The sequence below is a fragment of the Nyctibius grandis genome, chromosome 5 (assembly GCF_013368605.1).
Source record: "Nyctibius grandis isolate bNycGra1 chromosome 5, bNycGra1.pri, whole genome shotgun sequence".
Lineage (NCBI taxonomy): Eukaryota > Metazoa > Chordata > Aves > Nyctibiiformes > Nyctibiidae > Nyctibius > Nyctibius grandis.
The window spans coordinates 47923246-47941813 of record NC_090662.1 but is presented as its reverse complement, the minus strand read 5'-3'; the positions used below and the strand labels follow the sequence as shown (position 1 = coordinate 47941813).

Below are 18568 nucleotides of genomic sequence, written 5' to 3'. Positions count from 1 at the left end.
CTTCTGACTTGGCTACACAGCCTGTGGGCAGGATGCTTCTGTTGCACCATGCAGGGAACTTTTACTGCTGCTCTTTGACCAAGGACAGAAAGGCCAGAGACCGTTGTCTGCAGCCAAGAAAAGATATGCTGAAGTAGTCATGTATATGCCTCACCACAATGTTCCAAGACTTACTAGGACTACAGGAAAAATTGGGGGTTAAAACTCTCAAAAGGATCATCAAATGAACATGAATCATTCATGACTGATGTTATATATTGCAGGGCAGCTCACTAATATTTTCATAATGTGGAGCACAGACTTACAGTAGGAAAGTGTTATAGATATCCTCACTTGTGAACATGTAACAGGCTTACAGTAACCTCAGGCATATTTATTCAGGAAAGTAATGAAAGGAAAATATACAGGATAGCACACTGAGCAGCCAGTTCTGTTAATTATCTTGTCCTGAAATCTGCTTATTTTTTCATGTCATAGCTTTGGACAATGGCTTTTACTGTGCAAGTCTTTCATTTTGAAATAGCAAAGGTTTCCTTCATTTGTTTTCTTCCTTCATTTTCTTGTAATATGACTTCAAGTTTTCACTTTTAAATTATATTTTGTGCCATGTTTTTGTCATTTATTCTGATACATAATAATTTGTTTGTTTAAAAAAAAAAAATAATCTGTGTTCCTAGACTGAAGGTTATTGGATTGTTGCTCTTATTATTACTGTCTCAGTCTACTTCTGTAACTCTTTTTATAGGCCTCACCTTGACACATCAACTGAGCTGAGGTACTCTGTGGGCTCACTGGTTGACAGCCAGTCTGACTATCGGTCAACAAAAGTGATAAGGCGACCTAGAAGAGGCCGGATGGGTGTACGCAGAGACGAACCAAAGGTTAATCCCCAATTTCTTCCCATGTATTCCCTGATAAGAGAATGTATTTCAGGCTCTTAAGCTTACAGTTCGTTTATTTCCAGAAAAAAAACAAAACAAAACAAAACAACAAAAAAACCACAACAACGCATGAAAAAAATCTCAAACAAAAAACCCGATAGCAGAGGTTTTTTCTATACATACTCAGACAAGAGTACTGTTGTATTATAATGAAGGCAGAAAAGGTTGAAGTTCAAACATCAAAGTTGAGGCATACTTGACTGTCTCTCTTTTCTGGGTATATTTTTGTGTAAATTTTCCTGGTAGTTAATTTTACACAGCATTAGAAATTACAGAAAGTGCTTTACATCATCTGCAGAAATATTGCAAGTATTAATGGCAAATTAATAATTGAATAAGTATTCTTAATTGTTAGTTGCTTTCCTTTCCCATTTTCTAGAAGTTCAACTTTGCAGTTGTTTTCCATGGAATAAGCCACGTACATTCTAATTCCTGCTCAGGTAAAATCACTTGGAGATCACGAGTGGAATAGGACCCAGCAGATTGGCATATTGAGCAGCCATCCATTTGAAAGTGACACGGAAATGTCTGACATCGATGATGATGATAGAGAAACGCTTTTCAGCTCCATGGACCTCCTGTCACCAAGTGGCCATTCTGATGCCCAGACTCTGGCCATGATGCTTCAGGAGCAGCTAGATGCAATCAATAAAGAAATCAGGTATGTAGCCTGGACCAGCTGTGATGCACTGATGATTACAGCTTCAAGCTTCCTTTAGTGAATGAGTTCGGGTACCGTTTGTAACAATTAGGAAACTACTTGTACATTGAAAGGACTGATAATGTGTCCATTTTTCATATGAGAGTATTGATTGTGTGAAGGTAACAATGGCATCTTTATTTCCTAACCATAGAAATTCCTTTCAAAAAATGTTCCAAGTGAAGAACTGCTGGCCAGTTGAAGAGAAATATGTTAGAGAATGCTAATGCATGGCAGGTTTGACAGATTCATAGTCTTCTCCAGGTCTTTTTCACTGCTCTGCATGACTCCTCTTACTCACTAATGATGTCCTATCAGAAATGTCTTATTTCAGTGCTCTTCATGCTTTCTTCTGATAGTTATTCCTATGTTACATCTCATATAAGCCACATTTTCTTAGACATGGTTTTGATTTTCTATGGAGGCACAGAATGTGATTTTTTTCATGCTTCAAGTGGGGTTTCATGCTTGGAAACAGGTGATTAATTCAATGTATCTTAATTTCTGTGCCAAGTTAATGGAGTGATAGACAATCCCAATGACGTATTTTAATTAAATGAGCTTTATAAACAAAACCATATTTTAGGCTTAGAGTATTCTTACATGTTTTTCAGGAAGGGTAACTTTTAAAAACTTAGTGTATGAAAAACATCCTCTCATTAGAAGGAGATGAAGGAGATTACTAAATGTATTAGTGACTTTCTGGTAATACTATAGACAGAAAGACTGTGGTTAGAAATATAATCAAAACCAGATTACCTTTTGCCAGATTTCAGTCATTCTTTGAGCAAGCCAACTTTAAAGGGACAGCTCTATTGGAATATATTGAATTTGAATAACTTTTCTGTTCACAGGGGAGACTTTTTGTTGTAGATCTACAACTTTCACTACTCCCAGAATTTCTTCATTGAGATAGGATTACTCTGCTGTTTTCTAAAATCTCTTATTAGAGCTGTCAAGATAGAGAATCAAAGAGAAATTTTGTTGTTGTGAGGGTAAATCTCCTTAAAACAGTGTATATAAAAGAGAGAACCTTATCTGTATTTTCTGTTATTACAAAGAAGTGAGCACTGTGACCAATTCGGGAAGCTGTAGATGCAACAAATGTATTTGTTTTAAAAAATACTAGCATTTTGACAATTTAACAAGTAATTATGTATACATTAAAAGCTTTTCACAAGAAATTGTACCTGCAGATGATGTAGTGGGATATTATTTGTGCAATCCTGAATCAGATCACTGTTTTACTTCACACAGGATCTTGACTTAAATGTTAGGTACAGTTTTATCCCAAAAAGGAAGCAAGGGTGCACATTGTATATAACCATTTTTTCTGGAGTTCCACTGAGGGTAGTTTATTTCCCCTACTGCTAAGCTTATACTGAAGTATAGGCTTTCGTTACCATCGCCATCATTATTTCAGAACCAGGTAACTAATTTTGTATTCTTTTTTTTTTTAATATGTTTCAGGAAAAATGGTTCTACAAGAATAGTCTTATAAAATGTACTGCATTTCACATTTTCTTGGTTTTGTTTTCTTTTCTTGACAAACACTGTAATGGTTTATCAAATGATTGGAGATATCAAAAGAGACTGAAAATGTATTTTGCCTTAGATTTGTTTTGTTATACAAGATGATTCAGAAGTTAGATTACTAAAATGAAAAAGATTGTTATAATTCCCTCTCAAAATATTATTTGCCTTTAAGTTTCTGCCATGCCTCATTTCAGAAAGAACTGTAGACATTTTATAGAAATTTTTAAATGGATGTTAAGGAAGAAGATTTATCACAGCACAGGAATTTGTAGGTTTCTATTTTCAATGTATTATGGTTTCATTTATTGTACTTGCTTCATTTCACTCAGAAAAGCCTGGTTCACAGTGTCAGACTCCCCAAACTTTGTGTTCTCTCGTTTAACCTTGATGCTTCGTACTTTGTCCTCCTCTTTGCAAAAAAAAAGACTCCTTCTAACAAGGATTTATGGGCAAAGACTTATAAATGTTTTATCTTAAACACATTTTTTCATTCTACGTGCAATCACAATTGAAAACCAAAACTAAAGAACCCGGTGAAAGCATCTTATTGAGGCTATATATGTTTAAGAAGCTTATATTCGTTGCTAACAAGAGAGCTATTTTAACGAAATTCACGTAAAAACTCAATACTTCAGAAACAACTGTCATTTTTTCATCAATTTGTAGGGATGAAATGGACAATTTGTTTTGCATGTTCTCTTGTTTTATTAATATGGATTATTTTAGCAATTCCCCTCTTAAAGGCCCAATTTCATTTGCCAATTTGTGTTTTTGCTTTAGCAACAGAAAATCAGATGAAGCCAACTTAAGACTGGAATTAGTTTCCTATGGGAAACCAGATTGTTAACTGTACTTCCCCTATATTGTCTCCTTCACAAAGGAACCAATCTTCCTGAAATGTCATACATCAAGTCTTGTTGTTGGGCAGATTCTTCAAACAGTTTTTGAGGATGGAGGAATTAAGAAAAAGAATTTTATAATTCTGGTGATTAAAAAATACTCTTTTCAATATTATTTTTTAGTTGACCTTTGATATTCACCTTTGTTTTCTTTTACTTTCAAATCTCATTTGAAAGGAAACATGTTTTAGGGGTTTTTTTGGGGTATGCAGAGACAAATACAACCACGTTATTTTTTTATTTAATAAGGTTAATCCAAGAAGAGAAAGAGTCGACAGAACTGCGTGCCGAAGAGATAGAGAACAGAGTGGCCAGCGTGAGTCTGGAAGGCTTAAATCTGGCCAGAGTCCATCAAGGTACATCCATTACTGGCTCGGTGACAGCATCGTCACTTGCAAGTTCATCTCCTCCCAGCGGACACTCAACTCCTAAACTCACCCCTCGCAGTCCAGCCAGGGAGATGGACAGAATGGGTGTTATGACGCTGGTAAGAAATTGTGTGATGCCAATTTTAGGTGTGATATTTCTAGTATTAAATAGTTCATCTTTTCACTGTATGAATAGCTCATCTCTCTAATTCTTCATTCAACTTTTCATCATACATACAGTTAACAAATTCCTTGGAGTATGGATGTTTGGGTCATGGTTTTTTATCATGTGTTTGAGTATTGCATGATTCACCAGGGACATTTTGATCTGAGGATCAAGGGCCTTCAGTACACAGGCAGTGGAATTAATAAGAAACAGAACAGATCATTGGAATTACTATAATCAATTTATGTGTAAAAAATGTTTACTAATGAAAAGCTCTGAAGTGATAGAGTTATTACACAGTAGTCTGTGGGACTACTGGTAAGTTTAAGTCTCCAGAAAATATCTAGAAGACATTAAAACCTTCTACTACTTAATGTATATGATCGTTTGTATATACTTCTATATTTGGTATACTCTTTTATACTTGCAGCATTTTGTATGTATTCTTCATGACAGTATATCAAGCATTTGAAATAAGTGCGCTTTTTTCCAATAATTCATGTAACTGATATATTTCAACATTAAAAGCAGCACACATAAATAGATACCAAGCCATCAAATTATCATGCAAAGCATTTCTACCATTCCTGTGCCTTTGAAGACATATTCCGTAATCTCTGGTTTGATTTGAAAAGGGATTTGCAAAAAATTTAATTTTAGTCCTAGACAAAAAGAAACAGTGCCACAGTTAAGTCAAGTGTCGACATGTTCAAGATGTACAACTCTGATATTTATAAGAGTGCAGATGCAGGGTGCAGTGTTCAGTGTGGGCCTCAAACCAGTTTGGAGCTTGGGTGAATTAATTCCTTTAAGCATGAGGAGAGAATCAAAGCAGCCCACTCTGCTGATCTCTACATACAGGGAAGAGAACAAGATATGTGTAATTTTTTATTTGCTGTTTCTCTGATAATCTGAATGTCAACAGTGTCCACTTGTGGTCCATTCCTGGGAAGCAGCAGCACTGGTTCCCTGTGAAGTCTCATAGCAGAGGGGAAATGAGCTTTGATCTCAATCTGAAAGCAGAAATTAACTCTCCTAGCCAAGATGAATGCTAAGAACAGCTGGGAGTGGAGCCTGGCAGTTCATTCTGCTCAGCTGGGAGTAGGGACTTTTGTCTACCACCGTCTAGCTGAGTTCTCCCTTTTCCTGGGAACTGACAACTACTCTATCCACCTCTGCCCCTCCCAGTTTAGGATGGTGTTTGCTGCCTTCTTGGGAACTAAAGACAGTGGGTTTTTATCTCAAGAGGAGGTCAGGCCTGGCAGTTGTGGCAGACTGCAGCACTGATTCTTTGCTGTCCCCAAGTTCCCACTGCTGAACAGCAGAAATGAAAATGTTGGTGGCACAGACTGTTGTGGAGGAGGTGGGTGCGCAGGCTGCCACGGTGCCACCCACTTCACCAAAGCAGCACCTTCCTGAATATGCAGTTTGGCTCCATTTCACCAGCCATTTAAACTACACAACCTGGCTACAGATAAGTGGCAAAGGTTAAACTGACCTTCCAGCAGACACCTGCACTGCCTGGTTGCCTTGATTTGGACGCAGTAGCTTTGGGTCAGTAGGTTCATCAGATTCAAATACAAAATGACAGCACAACCTCTGCGCTTCAGGTTGCCATGGCCTCACTGGCATCCAGCAAAAGCTCAGATGGACATGTCTGTATGAGTTGTAGTTGAACTCTTGACATCCCATAAGCCACAGAAGTAGCACCCCACTGCATGCTCAGCAGCACAGCCCACAGCTTTGGTCACCCTCACTGGCAAATACATCGGCCATTTCAGGACACTTCTGCCCTGCACTGTTTCAGCAGGAGCTGAATGTTGAACATCTCCTTCTCCTTAGTGTCTGGGGACAGACATGACAGGCTATCAGTTGGGAAGAGCTCTGTAGAGGTCTAGACTCTAGAGCCCAAATTGCCAAATGATCCTGTGGGGGTTGGCTGGAGGAGCAGTACTTCATGAGCTTCCATGGCCTGGGTCCATGCGGTAAATACATTCTGCAGTTTCTTCAGCTTTGCTTGAATGAATGAGGCATCTACCAAAAATAAAAATGAAAAGGGGGTTGATCAAGACGTGTTCTAGCAGCCTTCTACTGCCAAATAACACTGCAGTAGAGAAGATGGGTGAATTTGTATCCATTGACTGAAAATGGCAGTCACATTAATATGGGATAACTGGAGAGAAATACTCCTTTTTCAGACATGGTATTTGTTGATGATATTTTGTGCTTATACTTTATGAGACACTAATATATTTGTAATATTAGATAAAACTGAAAAAAAAATCTCTGTATTGGTGATAGTGGAAGGATTTATATGAAAACTTCAAAAATAAAAAGTGCTACTTGCACTACTAGCTTGCAATGTCCTATTCTTTGCTAAGCTTATGAAAATGAAGGAGGTGATTTAACTTTAGAAAAAATAACTGCTTTCTCAGAATAACATATTTGTCAGGGGTTATCTTATGTTATGACACTGAGTGTATAATTAGTATATAATATGGATAGTATTAAATTAATGAAATCTCCACTTACCACTTCTGAATGTGAAAAGAATAAACGTGTGGCATTTTGTTATGCTCAAATAAGATTTATTAATCATTCTTTTTTTGTTGTTGCTACTTTTGTTACCAATCTAAGCCAAGTGACCTAAGGAAACATCGGAGAAAGGTATGATACTGTTTTTTTTTTTTTTAAGTTTGGGAGAGCACATTTGTCATATTCCTCTGCTATTTAGATAACTGGGTTCCTTGCCAGCCACTGCATCCCCTCCACTCCTTTCATTTGATTCATTTTAATGCTACCCAGAAAAGCTTGCCCACCAGTGGCATCTTGAAGTAGTAGCCTCTCCAGCACAAACTTAAAGCAATACAGTTGAAAACAGTGTGGACACAAAAGAATTGCCTTCAAATGTATTTTGGCCATTCTTCTTGCTGGAGGAACCAGAGTCAGACTGAAATCTTCTGGAGCAATATAAAGTTGTTTACAGAATTGGCACTGAATATGGCATTTACCCTTACATGAGAGGAGACAGTATTTAAGATACATCATTACATGCTGTGACAAAACTCCTTTTTGTTCATGCTTATTTTCAAGCATTCTGACTATTTTGTTAACAAGCTATGGAGAGAGTTGTCCTGTTTATGTCTGTATTTACCTTCTCACTTACTTCCCTGAGAAACTTTGTTTACATGAATAATACTGTTTAAGGCAAGAGGCCTGCTCATGTATAAGGTTATTTTCATGTTTAGACCTTTACTGGATCAACAAGTTTGGCATAAAAGGAATGATTTTTTTCTCCAAGTGTAATCTCTTTCCGTTCAAATACATACATGCCATATTTAGGCAGTTGCTCTTTCCCAATAGTTTCTTTCAAAAATAAGTATCCTTACAATTTCCTCAAAGAAACTGCTCTTGAATTCATACATGCTTCAGTTCACTTGACAAATTCATTCAGCACATGTTGAAACTTTCTTGAAAAGCTAATCTGCTCTCAATGAAGTCCCTCTCCCTCAGATTGCAGTAGTTGAAGAAGATGGACGTGAAGATAAAGCCACAATCAAATGTGAAACTTCTCCTCCTCCAACACCCAGAGCTATCAGAATGACTCACACCCTTCCTTCTTCATACCACAATGATGCCAGAAGGTAAGATGTTTGTAACATGAATGGGTACTTCACAGTTTTATCACGTATTATTCTTTTCAAATCATGTTGTTGTTTAACTATTCCAAAATGACCTGATTTCTTCCTGTTTCTTCTTGGCAATTGTTTCCCCTGCAATGAGCGAGAAAGCCTTATCCTTTGTCTCTTGCATGACCCTGAGAACGTTTGTCAGTGCTAAAATACATGCTGGTTATTTCTGTTCTGAGGTACAGTTTTGATCACTACTAGATGTAGCGACACTGCAAATCCTAGAAAGATAAACAGCAGGCTCATTCCTGTATTTTTCATCAATTGTTCTTAGCAAATTAAAAATATTTATTTATTTTTGCCCTTTTTTTTTTAATAAGATCCAGTCATCGTGATGGAGAAAAATGTGATCTTGTATTGCTCTACATGTTGCTAAATCAGTTAAAGAGGAAGATGTGATTGTTCCACTTGTTGGGAGATCATTACTAAAGTATAACCAATTAATTTGTTTGCAGAGATGCTCGGAAAAAAAGTTAAAAATTACCTGCAAATTTTGACATGTTATCTATTCCTTTTCTTTATTATCATTTTGTAGTAGTTTGCCTGCTTCATTGGAGCCAGAAATCATTGGTCTTGGCAGTGTCAATAGCAGCCAGGACTCCCTACACAAAGCTCCCAAGAAGAAAGGAATCAAGTCTTCAATAGGACGTTTGTTCGGTAAAAAAGAGAAGGCTCGACTTGGACAGCTCAGTAAGGAATTAGTGGTAACAAGCCAAGGTCACCATTTCACAGTCATTTTTCCATTTTTAATTTTGCTTATTGTCAGTTTCCCATTTGCTTATTTTTCTCTTTTGTCTGGCAGAACCTTCCCATTAAACTTCATTGCTATCAGCAATTATATTTGTCAGGAGTTTGCTATGACTATAACACAAATGAAAGCAGACTTCTGGTACAAATTACTAGAGTCATCCTTTTCACTGAATCTACTGCTTCAATACTTTCTTGAATTAGGGTAAAAGTGCTAACAGTGTACTCTCACATAATCAAAATAAAGAGGAGGTGAGAAAGCAGTAAGTAATAAACCACTATAAGGGGTGTAACTGTGATATGGAAGGTCCTTGCAAGTAAATGTAGTCGCTTTTCTGATTTCAGAGTGTCAATAGATGTCTACTAATGCCTATCACTGAATGTCCTCACCGTACTCTTTCAATTAGCTATGCTGCTCTTGGCAATGCTTTGTTTTCTTCCTACTTCTTTTGCCAAGACCTTAGTCTAATTCATTCCTAGTAAAAATTTTCCTCTGTGGTATTCCATAGGATATGTCTATACTACATGGGAAAAAAAAAACAGTCATAGCATAACTTTATTTAACTACCTTAGGTAGCATGAGCAATGAAAGGTGAAGTGACAGTCTTCAGCAAAGGCTCATAGTCTGCATGCCCAGATGGGTAAATACATCCTGAGCTGTGGTCTATATTGCTAGGCTGATTTAGCTAGATTAAGATTAGCATATCGTAATGCCAACACATGCCAACACAAGCATCAAATTGGTATAGAAGTGTCAGTAAAATAGAAATACTAGCTCTTTCCTAGTCATGAAGATGTCACATAGTATGAATTTGTGAGGCACTAAATTTTTACTGCCATGGTGACCACATAACTACAGGTGCTCCTGGTGCTACAGGCAGGGCTTTGGGTTCTTTGATAATGGCTGGTTTTATAAGACACCAGGTGTGACTGTAATACATGGGAAAGGTTTATGTCGTAGGGGCAAAAGGGTTCTGGGACAGGAATTAGCAGGGCTCATTCGGAGAGCTTTAAACTAGATTCGAAGGGGGATGGGGTGGTAGCTGGGCTTGCACCACTGGGGCAATGCTCTAGTGTTGAGGTAGACCAGGAGGCCCCCCATCCCCCTGGGGTGAAATCAGGGGGTGAATCTGGGATGAAATCGGTGTGCCCAGCTCGCTCCCTGAAATGCCTGTACACTAATGCACGCAGCATGGGGAATAAGCAGGAGGAGTTAGAAATCCGTGTTCGGTCGGGGGGCTATGATCTAGTGGCAATTACAGAGACTTGGTGGGACGCCTCGCATGACTGGAATGTGGTCATGGATGGCTATGTCCTGTTCAGGAAAGACAGGCCGCTAAGGAGAGGTGGTGGAGTTGCTCTTTATGTGAGTGAGCAGCTAGAATGTATTGAGTTCTGTCCAGGGGCAGATCAGGAGCGAGTTGAGAGTTTGTGGGTGCGAATTAAGGGGCAGGCTGGCAGGGGTGATACTGTTGTGGGTGTCTATTACAGGCCACCGGATCAGGATGAGGAGGGTGATGAGGCCTTCTACAGGCAGCTGAGAGCAGTCTCTCAATTACAGGGCCTGGTTGTTGTGGGGGATTTCAACTACCCTGATATTTGCTGGGAGGCCTACTCAGCCAGCCATCCCCAGTCCAGGAGGTTCCTCCAGTGCATTGATGATAACTTTCTGATGCAAATGGTGGATGAGCCAACTAGGAGAGGAGCGCTGCTGGATCTGATCCTCACTAACAAGGAGGGTCTGGTGGAAGAGGTGAAGGTTGAGGGCAGCCTTGGTTGTAGCGACCATGAGATGGTAGAGTTCAGGATCTCATGTGGCAGGAACAGAATAGCTAGCAGAATCACAACCCTGAACTTCAGGAGGGCCAACTTTGGCCTTTTCAGGCAATTGCTAGGGGAAATCCCATGGGACAGGGTACTAGAAGGTAAGGGGGCCCAAGATAGTTGGTTAGCGTTCAAGGACTGCTTCTTCCGAGCTCAAGATCAGAGCATCCCAACAGGTAGGAAGTCAAGGAAGGGTACCAGGAGACCTGCATGGTTGAACAGGGAACTGCTGGGCAAACTCAAGTGGAAGAAGAAGGTGTACAGATCGTGGAAGGAGGGGCTGGCCACTTGGGAGGAATATAAGTCTGTTGTCAGAGGATGTAGGGAGGCAACTAGGAAAGCTAAGGCCTCCTTGGAATTCAACCTTGCAAGAGAGGTCAAGGACAACAGAAAGGGCTTCTTCAAATACATTGCAGGTAAAGCCAACACTAGAGGCAATGTAGGCCCACTGATGAATGAGGTGGGGGTCCTGGAGACAGAGGATAAAAAGAAGGCGGAGTTACTGAATGCCTTCTTTGCCTCTGTCTATACTGTTGGAAGCTGTCCTGAGGAGCCCTGGACCCCTGCGGCCTCAGAAGAAGTCAGGATAGAGGAGGAATCTGTCTTGGTAGATGAGGGCTGGGTCAGGGACCAATTAAGCAACCTGGATGTCCATAAATCCATGGGCCCTGATGGGATGCATCCGCGGGTGCTGAGGCAGCTGGCGGAAGTCATTGCTAGGCCACTCTCCATCATCTTTGCTAAGTCGTGGGCAACAGGAGAGGTGCCTGAGGACTGGAGGAAAGCGAATGTCACTCCAGTCTTCAAAAAGGGCAGGAAGGAGGACCCGGGTAACTATAGACCGGTCAGCCTCACCTCCATCCCCGGAAAGGTGATGGAGCAACTTGTTCTTGGTGCTGTCTCTAGGCACATCAAGGATAGGGGGATCATTAGGGGCAGTCAACATGGCTTCACCAACGGGAAGTCTTGCTCAACCAACTTGATAGCCTTTTATGAGGATGTTACCCGGTGGATAGATGATGGTAAAGCTGTGGATGTGGTCTATCTCGATTTCAGTAAAGCGTTTGACACGGTCTCCCACAGCATCCTCGCAGCTAAACTGAGGAAGTGTGGTCTGGATGATCGGGTAGTGAGGTGGATTGTGAACTGGCTGAAGGAAAGAAGCCAGAGAGTAGTGGTCAGCGGGACAGAGTCCAGTTGGAGGTCTGTGTCTAGCGGAGTTCCGCAAGGGTCGGTTCTGGGACCAGTTCTATTCAATATATTCATTAATGACTTGGATGAGGGATTAGAGTGCGCTGTCAGCAAGTTCGCTGATGACACAAAACTGGGAGGAGTGGCTGAGATGCCGGAAGGCTGCGCAGCCATTCAGAGAGACCTGGACAGGCTGGAGAGTTGGGCGGGGAGAAATTTAATGAAATATAACAAGGGCAAGTGTAGAGTCCTGCATATGGGCAAGAACAACCCCATGTACCAGTACAAGTTGGGGACAGAGCTGTTGGAGACCAGCGTAGGGGAAAGGGACCTGGGGGTCCTAGTGGACAACAGGATGACCATGAGCCAGCAGTGTGCCCTTGTGGCCAAGAAGGCCAATGGCATCCTGGGGTGTATTAGAAGGGGTGTGGTCAGCAGGTCGAGAGAGGTTCTCCTCCCCCTCTACTCTGCCCTGGTGAGGCCGCATCTGGAGTATTGTGTCCAGTTCTGGGCCCCTCAGTTCAAGAAGGACAGGGAACTGCTAGAGAGAGTCCAGCGCAGAGCCACGAAGATGATTAAGGGGGTGGAACATCTCCCTTATGAGGAGAGGCTGAGGGAGCTGGGTCTCTTTAGCTTAGAGAAGAGGAGACTGAGGGGTGACCTCATTAATGTTTATAAATATGTAAAGGGCAAGTGTCATGAGGATGGAGCCAGGCTCTTCTCAGTGACATCCCTTGACAGGACAAGGGGCAATGGGTGCAAGCTGGAGCACAGGAGGTTCCACTTAAATTTGAGGAAAAACTTCTTTACTGTAAGGGTGACTGAACACTGGAACAGGCTGCCCAGAGAGGTTGTGAAGTCTCCTTCTCTGGAGACATTCAAAACCCGCCTGGACGCGTTCCTGTGTGATATGGTCTAGGCAATCCTGCCCTGGCAGGGGGATTGGACTAGATGATCTTTCGAGGTCCCTTCCAATCCCTAACATTCTGTGATTCTGTGATTCTGTGATAACACCTGCAAAAGAATTTTAAGAGTTTGCAGTAACTGTAAAGGCTTAAGCAATATGTAAGCCTGAAATTAAAAAAACAAATTCATATTAAAACATGTCCTTATCACGGCTTACAAACCCATCACTAAAATCGTACAGAATAAAATAAGGTAATATTAAGATCAAACTATCAGAGTAAAATCAAATAACTGAGCATTCTCCATTTATACTCCAACCTTTCTCCTCTCTACCCGTCAGAACCTTGTGTTCTTGAAAAAAAATAACTAATTTCTAATCACAATTTAAATTCCATTTTTTCTCATCATGAGAAGAAGAAAACTGATCTATTCAATCTTTTTCATAGTTTAATGTATTTCAGAATCTATTAAATGAGTCTCTCAAATACACCTGCATGTCACCATTTGCACTGATGGAGAATTTTATAACTTTAGACTATGTTATTAATTCACATTTACATTCCCTAAAACTAATTTTATTGATACTGATGGATTATGCATAATAATCTATGATTTCATAGTAACCCAGGAACATAGAGGACAAAGATGTAATAAATGTGTTGGTCTTCTCTGCAGTTTCATTGCAATGTAGAACAAAAATAAAATAACAACTTTAAAGATCATCTCAGGAGCAATGTAATCTGGCAATAGATTAATTTCTTAATAATACTCAACATGATTAGAAAGACATATGTATAATTGGATAAAGCCTATTTGTAATTCCCAACACGAGCTCATGAAATTGCAAAAAGATATTAGTGCAGATCTGCAATTAAATGAAATTTTTGTGGCTTCCATCCTTTAGCTCAACAGCAAAGATTTCAGTATAATGCACATTTTATTTAATTAAGCAAACTAGGTTTATATGCATGTATAAAACAGTAGGGCTGTTAACTGACCAAAAAGTAGGAGCAAAATATTTTTAGAAATTGAGATGGCATTGAGTAGCTGATTTACAGAGTAGTTTTTCTCATCTTGATTTTTAAGATACCAAAAGAAAAAAAAATATTGAGTGGCAGTTTCCATTCAATGGCAGTACTTTAAAGACAAAACAATTTTTTTTAAAAAAATAGCAATCTTGGTAGTACTTGAATCGATTCCATGACAGCTACGCTATCTGTGCAGCTATATATTTAATAGTTCTATTTATAGTAAGATACTATATCATAGAAATCTAGATAGTAAGTCCTATCATCACTGCACTGCAGTATATTTGTATGGTTTTCATAACCTAAGTTTATCATGCAAAATCAATGAAAGAATCTCATTTAATTCCTTGCTTAAATTAAACATTTTAATTTGATATAGATACATATTCTTATGTTTTTGAATGAGGAAAATACTTTTCTTCAATAGCACATTAAAAACTTACTCCAGAGCCAGCAAGAAACATTTCATGAGATATTCTGTAAAACTTGTGTAAAAACTTAAGGCAAATGAAGTAAAGCAAAGCATGGGTTTATGTTTTCTTCATTTGTGATTGGAGGTGGCATTCTCATCATGAGACTTACAGTAGTGTCCTCTAGACAAGCAGGAGTGTTAAAACCACACCTGGTTTGAAAGGACAGCTTAAAACCAGGCTTTTATAAGTTAACATCATAAACATGATCCAGCAGTAGGTTTTTTTCTCACTTGAGTTGCATGTAAATATGACTTGTAAAAGGCTGTGATGCTATTTCACTATCTAATATTTACACATTATTTTACAGTTAAAATCAATAAATCAGAATAGAAATCTTTTCATTTCTACTACGCTTTCTTAATTATGCCAGTGTCTACTCTAGAATTGCTCACTGTCCTTTAGCTGAGAAATAAGAAGTTGTCATTGCCAAATGGAGTCAAGCACAAACATTTACCATACTGTTGCCTTCCTTCTTGTGCCAGTTACACACCTTCTGAATAGCAGCACAGGAGGAAAGCAGTCTTCAAAGAAGTGCTGCAGCCCCTCTGTCTGCACACATACATGTGCAAATGAGAGGCCAGCACAGAGCCAGAACCAGGAGACTGTACTGACACCTCCATGAGCAGGTCTCTTCTTCCATGAATCCAGGCAGTGATAAAAAAGTCAGAGCACCTTTCAACTTCTGCACCAGGAAAGTCACATTAGCGGACATATTGTATGATCAGCAGGGATCATACAATACCAGTCATGTCCTTAGTTCATAATATGATTTTAGTTTGGTCCAGGTGTCCTGGCTTACTGCAAGCTTCCCTTGTAACTCTAGGCAAGTTATTCAAGTTCCCATGACTTTGACAGCAATTAGGTGCCTACAAGGCACCTCCAGGGAGACCTTGGAGACTTTGTGTCATCTCTGGCTTGGGAGTTTGCAGGTCTAACGACATCAAAGACTCTAAGACTCTCTATGAGAGCAAAATGAAGACTTTAGTATTACGACATTAAGTGATGCTGGGTGATGTCAATCATAATGAGATGGTTCTTGAGAAGGCACTTTCATTTGCACATTTCCCAACTAGGATTAAAAAATAGTTAGGCCATTGCTTACTTAGGACCATGAGACTGAGCCTTAGGAGGCAAAGAAAAACAGGCAAAGGACACCAGGGTGCTATTCTCATATATTTCTGCTAAGCATGAGGAGGAGGAAACAATTTTTCCCTCTGTTTCTACTCTTTTCCATGTAGTAAACGCTTGCCAGAATTTACTTCTGTGGGTGATAGATGTTCTCCACAAACACCAGATGTCATGGCTCAAGGAAACAAACATAGATGATGATGGTGGGTGGGAAGGGGATTGAAGAGTTGAGGAGAACAACTGGGAAAGAGCTATGGGAAAATACGGTGGGGTTCGCTTTGTTTTGTTTTCCAGGAGGTTACATGGAAACAGAGGCAGCAGCTCAGGAATCTCTGGGATTAGGCAAACTTGGAACCCAAGCAGAAAAGGACCGAAGACTAAAGAAAAAGTGAGTACCTTTTTCATGTGACTTTCATTGGCTCAAACTTGATTCAAATGTCAGTTCTTGCGTTGATCTTATGCAGACATGTCGTGAGAAGAAACACCATCTACTATGGCAGTTTACCACTTAGCATGGTTTTTTCCAGTGTAAAAGTTTTTAAAGCTGCATATAAATATAGGCAAAAATATTTAGAGTCTGTCAATTGTACAATATTATTTCATTTGTGAAAGAACATAGGTTTATGAGAAAGAGACATTTTCTCTTTCACATTGTCATTAATTCTGTGCCTTTTGCTTTCCGTGCCTTTTGCCTTCCAAGCAATTCTTAAAAAATATGCAGGCACTTAATGACTCGTTACACAGATTTTTCAGAAGGGAAAAAAAGATTTTTTGCATTATCTATTGAACACATTATTATTTCTATCTATAGAAGTCAAAGGCTGCCCATAAACCCTAGCAGCTTCACTTTCTTTTTGTCTGTCAGCAAATGGCAACCTAGCTTTTTGTTCACATAAATTATACAATAATTTAATGGTATCTTTGATGCACCTCCTTGTAAAACCACTGCACTGACTCATAGCAGCTGCCAGGAGCTAAGGAGAACTATTAAAATAAAACTATAAACACAAAAGAAACCTCTTGGCAGCATCACAGTTCCCGTGTAATTAGAGGGTGTCAGAGAAGAAAGATGGTATTTTAAAATGACTTTGCAAATTCATTCTGTAAATAAACAGGTTTATTTTTCATCCATAACCATTAACTTTAGTGCTATTATTTGGATTCTGAAAGCCTAATTTTTAAAATTTGCAGCGTTTTCAGGTTTCTTTCAGTCTTTTAATGTTCCTTTGCAAAGTTTCAAGAGAATTTGCAATTCTAATCCAAAGAATCTAGGGATAATGTTTCAGCTTCTCTTTAAATTTATATGTAGAATATTTTTAATCACTACTTTCATATCAAGCTCCTGATCAAATATAACTTTAAATGTACACATCTATGTAACGTACAAATGTAAGTGTTCCATTTAAATCAGCCTCAATTTAGCAATTAAAGATAGAGGTGAAGTCACTGTGCTAGCTGAGGGAGAAGAAACGTTTTAAATTCAATTAAGAAACTGACAATAACTTTCACGGGGATATTGCAGTTGACAAGTCTTGTCCCTGCATTTCTTTTCTGTACATTTTTATCACTCATTAATCATTAGAAATACATGGATGTAAAGAGTATTTTACTATGCTTTTTTACTAAATCTAGAAAGCATCTTTGAGACTGTCATTACCATTTGTAAAGAGTATTATTGAATTTTCAGCAGCCTATTTTTTGCAGTCCCTATTTATCTTCCAGCTCTGTGGACTGAAGGTACCACAGTATTGAAATTACTTTAAAGGGATCAATGTGTTCACTTTGTTCACTTTCTCATATGTTAGTTCTTTAAACTGGATAAAATAACATAAGACTTGACACATACTACTGCATACATGACGTGACTACTTCGTATAAGATAGTGCCTACTAAGTTTTGGGTCTGGAACTAGTAGGTGTACAGGTAATCTGTTATTAGACTTCTGTCTAATCTCACACAATTAGACTTTTCCATATTTTCTGCGTTTCAAGTCTTTCCTTTTTTTCCTCCTGTGTCTGTCTGTCCTTGGTTCTTTATGAATTAGATAGCTACAACCAAAATGTTCTCCACTGGAAGGAAAGGAATCTTTCCTTTGTGACTGAGGATTTATCTAGTCTGAACTGTGTACTACCTATCATAAGTATATGTTACATATGACCTATGTCATGAAGATTTTTAACTTTTTCCTCATTCCTTTAGATGTGTCTGTTTTCATAGCTGCTCACGTTGGAATCCTTACAACTGCTTTTAAGATTCCTCTTAATTTACTATCACAGAAAGGTTAACATACATTGCTAGTTTATATATATATATTATATAGTTGTAGAGGAACTGTAAATGGGAAAAATGTAACATTTTGTGTTAGAGATACATGAGATTCTACTGAATTATCATAATCATTAGGGCACCAAGCTATCAATAGAGTGTAAGAAAATTAACATTTCCTTGTAAAAAATGCAGACATGTATTTGCGTGTCTTACCTTGGAAAGTGTTAAGTTGAAGCAGTCCAGAAAGAATTTAAATGAAAAGTTTGTCTCAGTAGGTCAGATTCCTCTTCGCCATCACTTGACAACGCATAACTCGCTCTGGAAGTAGAGCCTTTAAATACATACGGTAGCTGCAAGATTACTGATCTGGATAATGCAAATGAGAATAGTATGCTGTGTAACATTAAGGATGATAGTAATATGTGTGAGGTCTTTATAAGAGGTATTAAGAGAAGTCTGAGAATCATTTGCTATCTCGTGATGTAGCAGTAAGATTTAAGTCCGAGTGTTTGATTCCTTTTTACTGCTAAACAAAACTGCCTTACGAACTCTGCAGAGACAGTGTGCCCAGTCACTGGAACAGAGAGAACAGACCACTTCACCTTGTAAGGATTTCTATGGCTAGTTTAGATAAAGACATAAAACCCCAAGAGAACCAGGCCCACCAAAAGGATAGTTAAAGGATAGGCTAAAGCAGGGAAGTA

General features: G+C 39.0%; 1 protein-coding gene across 1 annotated transcript in view; it reads left to right on the top strand.

Moving 5' to 3' along the window:
• PPFIA2 (PTPRF interacting protein alpha 2) overlaps nt 1–18568 on the top strand; it is a 244068-nt gene that overhangs the window by 192528 nt on the left and 32972 nt on the right. Inside the window, exons 13-19 of the mRNA XM_068402092.1 lie at nt 746–881; nt 1382–1602; nt 4326–4563; nt 7248–7277; nt 8124–8254; nt 8835–8989; nt 15891–15984. Of these exons, the coding sequence (XP_068258193.1) occupies nt 746–881; nt 1382–1602; nt 4326–4563; nt 7248–7277; nt 8124–8254; nt 8835–8989; nt 15891–15984 (1005 nt within the window). The remainder of the gene's footprint in view (nt 1–745; nt 882–1381; nt 1603–4325; nt 4564–7247; nt 7278–8123; nt 8255–8834; nt 8990–15890; nt 15985–18568) is intronic.